Below are 12954 nucleotides of genomic sequence, written 5' to 3'. Positions count from 1 at the left end.
ATCAAGGTCATTCCAATATGTGAGCTCTTCTTCTTTCAAATAATAACTTCAGTTACAGTCATAAAGCTCTGGTGTAAAAAGGCCCCTTCAGATAACATAACTCAGTGACAGCACCAGTAAATCAGACCCTCATGTGCATTTCTAGTCTGATACTCCAAGTAGGTCCACCAATAACCATACCACTTACAAATCAATGTCCAGACAACATCTAATGGAATCTGAGTGTTCCATAAAGTTCACTTTTTAGAATGGAAAGGGTCACTGAGAGCTGTGGCTTATTTCAACATGATTGTCATCGACTGTGTATGCAACCCATCTTTCTTTCTATTGAAACATGAAGTCTCTGATGAACAATATGAGACAAAAGAAAAGGAAAAAGTAAGGGGGAATGTTTCTGATTCAAGAAGAAGGAAAATGCCTTCTCTACTGTGCTCTTAAAAATGATGTAATAAAATTAATCTTACTCCAGATAATATGTTCTAAGGCTATAACAAAAATTATGTCTCCTGTTTACTAAAATAATTTTCTAGGAACATTAAATCCACAGAGATAGGAATTTTCTTATTTTTAAAAACTACCCAACACACATACTTAAATATGTAGAATTTCATTTAAATAAGTCAGTCAACAATTTTTTATAAAGTATTTAACACTTCATTGTAGAAACATAGGCAAAATGACTATTATAACCAAAATGAAAAATACTGTTCAATTTAAAAAATGTACTTAAACAAGAACCTGAAAAAGTTTATGATATGCATAACATTGTTCAAGCAAAATTGCACTAGTATTACATAAATCAATAGTTTATAAAGGCCTCAATATGGCAAAGTTTAGAAATAGGTAGTATGCATGCACATAGTACAACAAAAAGTCTCTTTATAAAACAGCAGTTTTTTTTTAATGCTTGTACAAAGGGATAAGAGCAACCACAAACATATTTCATCTGTTAGGTTAATACATTATGACAGCTAAAAGTCAGTCATGTCTATCAGAGGAACAAAAAGCCCTCCATACCTTGTGAATAAATCTTTTGTGCCTTTAAAGATATTTGTATAAAAATGCTATCCTTTTTTATACAACTTAAATAAATCTTACTTGTTTCAATTAAAAATTGAAAACAAACAAACAAGTGAATGGGGTCCATGTGTTTTTGCATAACGAAAAGAAACCAGGGTACCAGGGAAACCGGTCAGCATTTATTCCCTCCACCTTTGATTATGGGCAGATAATTAATTATCCTATAACTGGGAGAGTCCTTTAAGAATATATTTTTGATAGGGAAAATAATGAATTAGTCATACTGTATATTGAAAATATTTATCAATTACTCTATACCATAATGACTGTTTTGCTTCTTTTTGACCTAGAAAAGAAAATGCATTCACATAATTGAAATTCTGTCATCAATTTGTGTGCTTATGTATTACTCTTTAGTGTTCTGTGTGGGAAGAGGTTGGGTTACTCTTCCACAAAATGAACATGATTGGGAAGAGATTTCTAAGAGGTCAGCAACCAACACCCTGTTGTGCTCTAGGCTGGCTATTTACCTCCGGACTGAGGGAGAACAAAAGGTCTTATCACATAGCAATGTGGTTTTTCCACTCTGGGTTATATTTTTGCTATGTTCTACCACCTAAATATAACTATTGGTTGCAGGGTGTATATGTTTAGTATATCTCATATAGTTCACTAAATTTTGGAAAATGTAGTCATATGTGTTCATGCAAATTATTCATTTTATATATTTTCAAAGATTTTCCTCAAAATTCTCGTCTATCACTTGGCAATCTAAGGCTAATTTCAAAGCAGGAGATGCTGAACTTGTGAGGGCTATATATTTTCAGAAGTAGGAATCAATCTTAACGGGCGCAAAGAAGAGAGTCAACCTTTCAATCATTCTTTTACCAATTGAAACATAAAAGTAAAATGACATTGTATTACAGGTTTCAGATCACATAATGAAAAAGTATAGAGACTCACTCTGTGGATAAAGTAGAACCAAAAAATTTCATATAAAATAGATTGCTCATATTCACACTACAAAGGAATATGTTGTTTTTAATTTTAACAAATCCAAAGGGGTGTCATATCAGCAGCATTGTTGTAAATTGTACTGTAGTGCAGTTCTTGTTTCATAAAAATACCATACAAATGGTCAATCAACGGTCATCAGCAAAAAATAAAACCCAGAAAACAATTAACCAGGGAAAAGATAACGAAAGAGGTAATGCTGATGCCAAAACAAGTATAATACTGTTGGAACATACAAAAGTAATCCTTATATTTTATACATTTATACAGTATATAAAAGGCATCGCTGATTATGCCACTGTCTCTCTGATTCCAATTTCTATTTTCTTTGGAAGAAGTTCTTTCCTTTCGTCAACACTTCCTAAGGAGTTTCGACAGTTTGGCCCATCCATGTATAATTTCGCATACACTGGATTGGAGTAATTTGTTGGCTGAAGGAGAAAAAAAATAGATAAGTACAATTCTATTATCAGTGTTCACCACATTAATTAGCTATTTTCTAGGATGTCTGTCTTTTAATGCTGATAACATTTATACGCAATCCTTTTAACTTATTAAATAGTAATGATTTCAACGTAATTTAATTTGTGTGTATATGCTTTTGTTGGCTTTAGCATGGTATTAGATAAAATCATAATTGCATGTTTTTCAGGTAACTTGTGAGCCTAATGGGAGCTTTGACATAAATATTAAAGTCCCAAAGAAATCATTGTGAACTCTATATTCCCTGAGATTTTACTTAAAAGCATAAAACGTGAAACTAATGTGTTATTTCCAGTCCATATGCTTTCCCTCCTTATTGCTATTGCTACGACAGGAAAAATGTGTTTCCAGAAAGTCATCTAATTGCTCAGTGCTGATAATTTTTCAATATGAAGTTAAAAGCAAGAAAACAAAGAAAAAGAAAAATATAATACATTGATGGAGTAGATTTTAAAATAAAGACAACTATTTTTGCTTCAAACAACCTCTATGTACTTATCACTGGAAATATTTTTGTATTCTTTCAAGGAATTGAGTAGTACCTAGTCATCTTAGGTTGCACTGATATTTAGAGCGTATTGACGTAGAATTAAAACCTGCAGAAATGATCTCTTTCATTTGGAAAAGATATACAAATGTTCATATTTTACTAATTGCAACTTAACCCAAGAAATCATTGCCTAGTGTTTTGGTTTTTCCTGTTTGTTTCCTTTGTCTTTCCAAAAGCAGAACATTAAATCTTACTTACATCAAAGAAACATTATAATCTTTGAGCCATGCAGTTGACAAACATGATAAAAATGATAATGAAAAACAGTTGATGGGAGACTTGATACCCTTATTTTATCCCTCTTCTAACATAAATCATGTGACTTTAGACAGAGTACTTTCCAATAAAAGCTAGCTACTTAATTAAAAAAGAGAATGCTTTTATTAGACCATTTCTAATTTCTCAAGATGAGGCCTTGTTTGTAGTATATTTTTGTTTAACTGGATATCAACTTTGTATATATTGAATAAAATATCTTAAGAAATGTATGAAAACAAATTTAAGTTTAAATTATTCAGTTTAAATCTCTAGCTAGAGATTTCTAAGAATAGCAGACTCATGTTTATTGTTAAAGTTCTATAAGATGTTCAAACTCAGAAGAAAAAAATATTTCAAATATTTCTACTTAATAGTTTGCCTGATATGATAACATGTATTACAGTAATCTTTCATAGGCAGGATACATAATACCAGCCCCAATTTTAATACTGTTTTCAAATCTCTTCTTAATTAAAAACTCAATTAAAGGCAAACCCCTACCTAAATCTAGTAATAGTCTTTGATTGTGAGAGGTTCTGTGATGGAATGGATATGAAATAATGAATTTGCTTCTCTCACCCCAGCAGTTAGTGGTCCTTTCAAATCAGAGTTTAAGTAGATGGGTGGCGCTGTATGTGGAAGCTTGAAAGCACTGGACACACCCCCTATATACCTGCCCTGTACGCAAACAGAGAATTTTAGTTCCTCATCTAACATGAAACTCTTTTCATTGACATAAACTCATGTTAAGTCATAAGAATAACATAAAACATATTTTTTAACCCGGGGGCATGAACAATGTACTCATGGTAGCTTTAATAATTTAAGGATTATTGATATTAAGCATTTGATCCGTAGGTTGACATTTCTATTATGTCCAGATTAACTTAATTTTATCCTCCACAATGAAATCACATCTTTGCTAGCAGCACTGAAAAATACACCAGCCTCCCTGACTTCAGGTTTGGTCACTTTGAAAATTCCTGACAGAAGCCCATTCTGGACACTCAAGTATCGGACATCTTCTAATTAAAGATTCATCACCACTGCATATTTTTACAGAAAAAAAATTAATATATCATAAAACAAACAGCTGTATTTTTGAAAATATGTTAGTCTAAAATAGATTAACTAGAAATTAAATTGGCTCACTAAGTCTTCATGTAAGAGTACTGACTTGAGACTTCTTAGAGGCTAAGGGTAGAATTAGCCAATCTCATGCACTCATATGCATAATAGAGTATTTATTGGTGACTCTCAAGGAAAAAAAACTAGAGGAAAATTTGAAGAATATGAAAATTTTAATGAATATACATATTTAAAAAATCTTAACTAGCAACTCTTAACAATGAATGATCACAAAATTTGGGACAAGGTCAAGGGTGTCAGGAAAATATTTTAAACATAAATTTAGGTCAATATCACCTCTTTACTTTTCCCCCAAAAGGGTCTTATTTAGAAGATACTTAAAACAATCTAAGTAAGATTTGAATGAATTTCGAGATAAAATCGGTAAATACTAATTTCCCTTTTTTTAACTTTTCAAACTATACTGTGATTGCCTTCATAGGCAAGACTTTTAAAAATAACTTTATTAACCATTTCATTTCTTTCGATTATAAGGTATTATTGAGTAGAAATTTTATCTATTTTTAAAACAATAAATGATTGCTACCAAAATCTTCTTTATGTAATGCAATCCTATATAATAAAAGGCTAATATGCAAATTGTCCCCTCGGGCGGTTGTTTGACCAGGAGTTTGACCAGGAGACTGGGAGTTCTACCGCTCACTATGACAGATGCTGACCACCAGGGGGCGGCGCGGAACATGGCAGGCGTCAGTGACAATCTGCGACCTCTCGCTGGCTACCTGGGGGAGGGGGTAACAGGGATGGAGGTGCAGTGAGAACGTGGGGTGTCCGCCAAGCTTGCTCTCACTCCCCCTGGTACGCTCCCCTGGGACACTAGGGCTCACATGCAGGGGAAGCCCTCGTGCTCATGTGCTGGGCACCTGCAAGGAGCCCACCCCGCATTCGCGCGGCTTCCTCTGGGTGAGCCGGGCCACAGCCGCCGGGACCATAGGGGCCAGTCTGGCTGGAATCCCTGTGGGTTTGCACAGGAGCCAGTCTGTGAGGCCGGCCAGGAGAGAGTGTGCGGTCCGCTCGGCTTCCGTGCAGCACCGCTGGGCAGCTCAGAGGCCCATGCTGTGCCCCGGCCCGCGGCATCTGGCCGTGCTCACCGCATCTCCACGTGGGGACTCGGGAGCCATGACTCAGGTGGAGGGGGCTCGCAGGGGCCCAGGGACCCAGGTGTTGCCAAGGGCCCAGAGGTCAGCTGGGACCTGCCCTTCCATGCCAGATGCTCGCACTTTGATCATCAGCCAGGCTTAGGGACTGAATTTCATGCACCAGACCTCTAGTTTATATATAGTTGCTTATAATATGAATATGTCAAAGCATTGTAATGCAGTGAGTACTAAGAAAAACATTTTATCCTTAAGTTTCTTCCATGTGTCTGGCTCTCTGATTTTCAAAATTGTTTCTCTGTATTAGGACTACCTATTATCTGCAGTTCTTAGGAGACAATTCATATTTATATTTCCAACATCAACAGCCAGCTAGAATCAACCATATAGTCACATTTAATATACTTTTGGTCAATCAGTTAGCAAATTGGTAAATAAATATTTATTAAGTGTTATGTGCTTAAATAAATATTCATTGAGTGTTATGTGCTAAGTATATTAAAATATATTTGAGGGGCACTGAAGCATGGTTTTATCTTCCTAGAGTAAATGTGGAAACATTTTTAAATGGAATACTAAGAAGCTAGTTTCCTTAAATGTCCAAAATTGGCTTAATTCTATCACAAGAAAAATAAGGGGAAAAATGAGAATTCTCCTTATAAAAAGTGTGCTTTAATATGTCCTCATTGGTTCATATTATATTTACAGGTACCGTATTTTAATTTATAAGAAAAATTCAAAAAATATGAGAAATCCATTATTATGATGTCTTTCTCCTTCGCAGATAAATTATCAAATAACAATGTTCTCAGTGTCTATACTCTTTAAATTTGAAGTAGCAAACAGTAAAACTTAGATTATAAGGATTTATTCGTGAACAATTTCAAATGTAGGAGTTGGTTACTTAACTAACAATTAATACTAACTATAAAAGTATTCTTAATTAGGAATAATAACTTTAATACCCTTGGATTCAGAACTGGATTAAATGTATGGGACTTAAGTCAACTTCTTTGAGAATAACTGTTGCTATGAATGTAAAACCATTTGGACACAGATTATTTGTAATACAAAGATATATTTTATACATAGTACCTTTACATATCAGAAAATACATATTCAACAAATTAATTAATAAACTAAGAAAATAATACTCATAATATAAAATTGATGTTCTTAATTCATAGTAAAATATCCTATAATTATTATACAAAATATTCAGCTAATACAGTGAAGTGAATCTTTTCAAGTTTATCTAGATATTGTATCATTTACTTCTCTTAAAAGGTACCAATAGGAACATACAATAATAAAAGCTTACAGAAACTTAAAAAAAACTCTTAGCTATTTAAACTATATATATCAGTGACATGTCTCAAAGTACATTACAGTACATAGAAAAATATTTTTCAAAAGTGATTTGATTATAAACAAATCCATGGACAATATTTAGATGAGTTTATAATTAAACACTATTCGAAATAAAGTACTTATTTTGACAATAAAGTACTGTATTTTTATTATTAAAAGTACTTCAGACAGTACTTTTACACTAGTCTGTATATTTAGATGTGCTGGTACCTCAACACATTTGAATGAAAGATGCTATTTTAAGTAAACTACATGTTTATAAATTAAGTGAATAAATAAATATGTATTTTCCAAAACATGTACTAATTTCACGCTTCAGGTGAACGCAGTCCACAATCTTATTTTTTTTTTTCTTTAGAGGAAACAATAACATTTAGTGCATCCTAAACTTCTTTCTTCAGAAAAAAGAAACACTGTTAAATTTAGGACCATTTTTGCAGAGCTGTGACTCAAGAGTGTCAGTAGTCATTGCCCATCATCTTACCTTTGTTGGATCTATCATAAAACCGGGATCTAGAAGACCTCCATCGTTGTGATCATGATCTACCTCATACATGTTGTAAGATGGATTGCCAATTTCTACGTTTATTCCTCCATTGATAATAGGTTGCCTTCTAATAGTTTTTGTCCTGGATTATGCGAACATTGTTTAAGTATGAGTTTAAACATCACAATCATGGTGTATGAAACTATCATATTTATAGATTTATTCACTTAGCTTAATATAACTAATGGTAAGTTCATAAAAATATTCATATAAAATCAAGTCACAGAGGAACAAAAATAACAATGTGATGCTATTTTTCCAAATTATTTAGCTTATTATTATTATTTTTGTTAGAATGAGTAATAAAAAATGCCCTTGGAACATATTCCTCCTAAGTACCTAATTCCACATTAGTTGAAACTGAATATTCACTAATCAATTACTTTTTAAAATTCTAGATTTTTCCTTTTTTAATGAAAATCATCCCTTAAAAAAATGATAAAAAATTTAAAATAAATCGCCTTCAATCCCCCAAAATCACGTGGCTAAAAAGCCTCTTTTACATAATTCAAACGCTGCCTCACACACTCTTGGTTTGTGATGATAACCACAGACAACCCACTCCTTCTGGATTTTTATAACTGCATATTCATATATATTAAAATGACACTTCCGGTAATATATAAAATAAACAAATGAACCATTTCTGATATATAATACATATTCAGTATCATTGTATTTACATTACTAATCTTTCATAATATAATATGATCCTTTTCAAAGACTCTTGAGTTTTCAAGGAAAAACTACCACATATGTAAAATCTACTAAAGTTTTAATTAATATTTCCCCTTGTTAGTTTTATTAGAATATATAAATAGAGACATTTCCTCAGTATTACATGGGAGAAGGGTTGTCTGAATTATAACCACTCAAAATGAAATAAAGGGATAAAATTGTTTGAAAACAGAATTTTAGTTAAAATAATTTATGTTTTAATGAAGTAAAACATTGCCTATGTTTCAGTAACTGTTTGTGCAATTTATTTGTTAACTGCTAGTCTAGAACATCGCACCGTACCTTCTTTTTCTTTTACAAAGCACTAACCCAATTACTAAGGTGGTTATCAAAGTCACCAGGAGCACCAGAGGCACGATGATGGCAATGCTTCCTGAAAGAGAAATGAATGAGTACATAAGCACATCAATAAAATAATGATGGACACAATGAACACTGCATTACACCTAATCATTTGACCATTGACATAATAAAAGTGAAGCCTAGGCCAAATATCTATGTTCCTCGTTCAAGAAGTACATTATGAAACATCACTCTCCTATTAAATACTTGATCTGCTAGGACTGTTTCCTCAGATACCGTTCCCTTGTATGTTGCAGTGAGGTATCCTGCTGTTGGAAATGCTGACTGCTTTGTCTGTCTGAGTCTGAACCACAGCACACACATTACTTGCAATGATGTAAGTACATGCTGGGAACTCCTTGCAAATTACTTTTTTACACAATTTCACTGGCCATACTACCACCCTTAGTTTTGTTCCTCTATCTATAAACACTCTCTGGCCAGGACTACATGTGACAGATCAGATGGCAGCCTGGCCAAACAAAAGGGACATCAGTGTTAACACTGGATGGATATAGGCCTAAGTATCAGTTCCGCAACTTATGCAAAGTGAGACCTTAAATGAGTAATTTAAAATCTGAGGCTTGACACATTGAATACTATTTAGCCATTGGAATATCAAATGATATATAAAAGTATCTTAAAATATGATATTAAACATAACGTCAATTAAAAATGTTTTTGAGGTTTATGGTCTTCATCAATAAAACTGATGAGAAGTCCTACACAAGGTCTGTTAGCTTAATTCAACAAAATAGAGGACAAGGATGATTCTCTTCTTCAAGTTCCAGAATAGTTTTAATTGAACATATCTGGGAGATTTGGCTTATGTTGCAAATTTGGCTTAGAGTGGAAGGGAGGGAGGCAGGGAGAGGGGGAAGAGAGTGCGCGAGAGATAAAGAGAGAGAGAGAAAAATCAGTGTGAGATTCACATGGATTGATTGCATCTTGACCAGGGTAGGGATCAAACCTGCAAGGTATGTGCCCCTGACTGGGAACTGAACCTGAGACCCTTCTGTATACAGGCTGGGGCTCTAGAAACACCGAAACACTGGCCAGGGCAATGTGCCACTTATCATGTACTAACAAGAATGATCTTAGATTGAATCACTGATCTACAAGCTGGAATAAAAGATCTATGAAATAGGTCTTCAAAAGTGAACTGAGAAACTGAGTGTTAGTTTTTACGCATCTGAGCATAGGGGAGAAGCAAAACAGAGAACCTCTGCCCTCTATTTCTAGGTTAGCAATAAGAGCAACATTTTTTTTTTTTTTCATGAAGGAGTCAATCTTGGTGATGCTGTGATCCACAGGAGGATATGCCTGGGGTTATATATCACTTATGTAGGCAGAAAGCTGAATGCAAGTGTTGCTGACAAGAGGAGAGTATTAAGTAGCTCTACCCAGTACCTAATGTTAACTTTCCACAGACAAATGTCTACTGCCCATGAGACAAAGGCTTCATTTATCTGGAATAAGCATCTGGTTGATTCAGTCAAGGCAGCCCAATCACTGGTTAAAGGAAGAAAAAAAAACAACCAGCAATGCAAAAGCTAATTGAAATGTAATGTGGGAATCTTGAATGGTTCAGGAATAAAACTTCAAGAAATATTAAATATTTGAATTTGCTTTTCAAGGACATTTGTGTAAAAATACTGTGGCAGAAATGAATTGTAATACTAAGCACAGTAAGCAGCTGCTTAGGGACTTTAAAATAGAAATATAGATGCGTTTGAATAGCTATAGCCAGAAAGTATCTGTGTGCCATAGCTCATGGTGGAGATTCCTTATCAAAATACCAAAATGTCTTTATTAAGGAGATGTCATGTATAAGAGAATATTTTAATTTGAACCTTCAAAAATTATTTGACTAAAATAACCAAATAACTATCTCTTCCATGCAAAACAAACAAACAATAAACATGGCTTGCCTTCTTGAGTCAGTTTATAGAATGCAAAACTCATTTTATTTTTTTCACATTGTTACCAGGACTATACAGCTCAGAGAGTTTAATATTATGTGGTTTTTGGAAAGTAAACTTGGATTTGGGAAAGTGAACTTTATATGAATGTGTAACTTATTAGTAATTAGTAAAAGTAGAGAATCTGGCAGATTGGATAGCAATTAACATTTGTTCACAAATTGTAAATGCCAGTGAACAGCTGGTTTCTTCATAAACAATGAGTTTAACTGATTGATCATGACTTTATAAATAGCCTTACTTCATTACTTATCTTTTTTTCCTGCTAAAATTTGTAATATATTGGCATGTATTAAACATACCAATAATTGTTTTAAGGTATATAAAGTTACGTTCCCTTCAATGCAAATTGTATGTTATTTAGAAAATTGGATATTTGTCTACATAGGGTTTTTTATTCCTTTGAGGTAGAACTGTTAATTATGTATGCTGGCAAATAAATAACTTTTTCTTCTTTCTCCCATCACAGATGGCAGTTCCAATCCCTTACATTACACCACTTTGTTTAAAGGCCTGGATTTCTAATGTATTTATATAACCAAGCAAGGTATCTGCAATAATGCTTAATGTAGCCAATAAATAATGCCGGGTAGCAGTTTGGCAATGTATAAAAATGTAAAATAGTTGATATTGATGGAAACAGTTGGCAACCACATGTATTTTTGGAATTATAAGATAGATATATATCAAATTAGGTATATATTTTTAAGTAGAATATATAGCAGTAAATGTCATAATGCAACATATGATAATTCATATTTCAGGAGATTTTTAAATAGTACATTATTGGTGGATTTTTCTAAAATGATTTTAAAAAGCACATTCTATACTTATTAAAGGTTGAGGGGATACCTCAAAGACCTTCTCATGTAAAATAGAGCAAGTCTTTCTTGGCCACATTGGTCTGAAGCCTCATCATCCAATACTTCTCTATTAGAAAAAAAAACACCTGCATTATTAAATTGTTATGGTTTAGAGACCCCTTCCCCGAGAGAGGCACACACAGAGTAGCAGCTGAGATAATAAATTCTGGAGCCAGGCTACCTCTGGTCACACCTTGCATTACTAACATGACATTAGGAAGATTATTTATCTTTGTCTCAGTTTACACACATCTACAAAGAGTGTCATCATTAATAGCTACCTCATAGTCATTCATGTAAATAGGATTATGTTTAATACATAGAAAGTGCTACATACAGGTTTATTAATTCATTAAAATAAATTGCCACAGAACTCTGTGTATGCCTGTCTTGCACGTTTTACAATATATTGTAGAAACGAGTTTCTTTGTAATTTGAGGGTTTAAACTGTTTATCTCTCTTTGTTTTGCAGATAGCACAGTCCCTAGGATATCATAGGGACTGTTCATTCGGTTCTTATTTTCGTAAATATATTTTAATAGTCGCTATGTCCCACACACTCAGCATGCACTCTGCTTTGCACTGGGGATACAAATGTCCCTGCTCTCACATTGTTTGATACAGTTTAGAAGATGACAAAGAAGTGTGCTTATTTAACAGGGTGTGATAAGTGCTTTCCTGGGGAAAGTCTGCATTGCTCCGGAAATATAAAGGAGTATCCAACCAGATCCAGGATAGAGGAGGACTGGTGTGCATTTGAGACCTGCGAGTGAGTCCTCTTTAGTCTCATGGAAGAGAATGCAGGTCAATGGGAGGAGGAGATACTGAATTAATCTAGGAAGAGAAATGTGGAGGCCTGGAGGAGGAAAGATTACAGAACAACAGACTGGCATAAGTGCAAAATAGAGAGTGGTGGAAGATGGCGGCCATAGAGGACAGCAAAGGGGTGTGCTGAAGGGCTATGTAAGCCTTGTCAATGAGCCGGGCAATGTACTGCTTAAAAAAGGGGTGAGGCCAAAACCGGTTTGGCTCAGTGGATAGAGCGTCGGCCTGTGGACTGAAGGGTCCCAGGTTCGATTCCGGTCAAGGGCATGTACCTGGGTTGCGGGCATATCCCCAGTGGGAGATGTGCAGGAGGCAGCTGATCGATGTTTCTCTCTCATCGATGTTTCTATCTCTCTCTCTCCCTTCCTCTCTGTAAAAAATCAATAAAATATATTTAAAAAAAAAAAAAAAAAAGGGGTGAGGCCGTAGCAGCTGGTTTGGCTCAGCGGGTAGAGCATCGGCCTGAGGACTGAAGGGTCCCAGGTTCGATTCCAGTCAAGGGCACATGCCTGGGTTGCCAGCTCCAACCCCAGTGGGTGGCATGCAGGAGGGAGCTAATCAATGGTTCTCTCTCATTGATGTTTCTATCTCTCTCTCTCTCTCTCTCCCTTCCTCTCTGAAATCAATAAAAAAATAATATTTTTTTAAAAAAGGGGTGAAGTTGAAGAACACTTAGGAACTAATATCTACTGGATATATTGTTTGACTTGACTTT

General features: G+C 34.4%; 1 protein-coding gene across 2 annotated transcripts in view; it reads right to left on the bottom strand.

The window, feature by feature from the left end:
• Positions 1-593: 593 nt before the first annotated feature.
• LRP1B (LDL receptor related protein 1B) overlaps positions 594-12954 on the bottom strand; it is a 1698272-nt gene continuing 1685911 nt past the window's right edge. For both annotated transcript variants that reach the window (XM_081095916.1, XM_081095917.1), the window contains 4 exons: positions 8510-8600; positions 7427-7571; positions 3905-4003; positions 594-2465 (listed from right to left, as the gene is read on the bottom strand). In XM_081095916.1, coding sequence (XP_080952042.1) covers positions 2325-2465; positions 3905-4003; positions 7427-7571; positions 8510-8600 — 476 coding nt within the window. In that variant the 3' untranslated portion in view covers positions 594-2324. The remainder of the gene's footprint in view (positions 2466-3904; positions 4004-7426; positions 7572-8509; positions 8601-12954) is intronic.

Source organism: Myotis nattereri (assembly GCF_964212035.1).
Source record: "Myotis nattereri genome assembly, chromosome: 7".
Classification (NCBI taxonomy): Eukaryota; Metazoa; Chordata; class Mammalia; order Chiroptera; family Vespertilionidae; genus Myotis; species Myotis nattereri.
The sequence above is the reverse complement of the archived record's forward strand: the minus strand, read 5'-3'. Positions and strand labels throughout refer to the sequence as shown.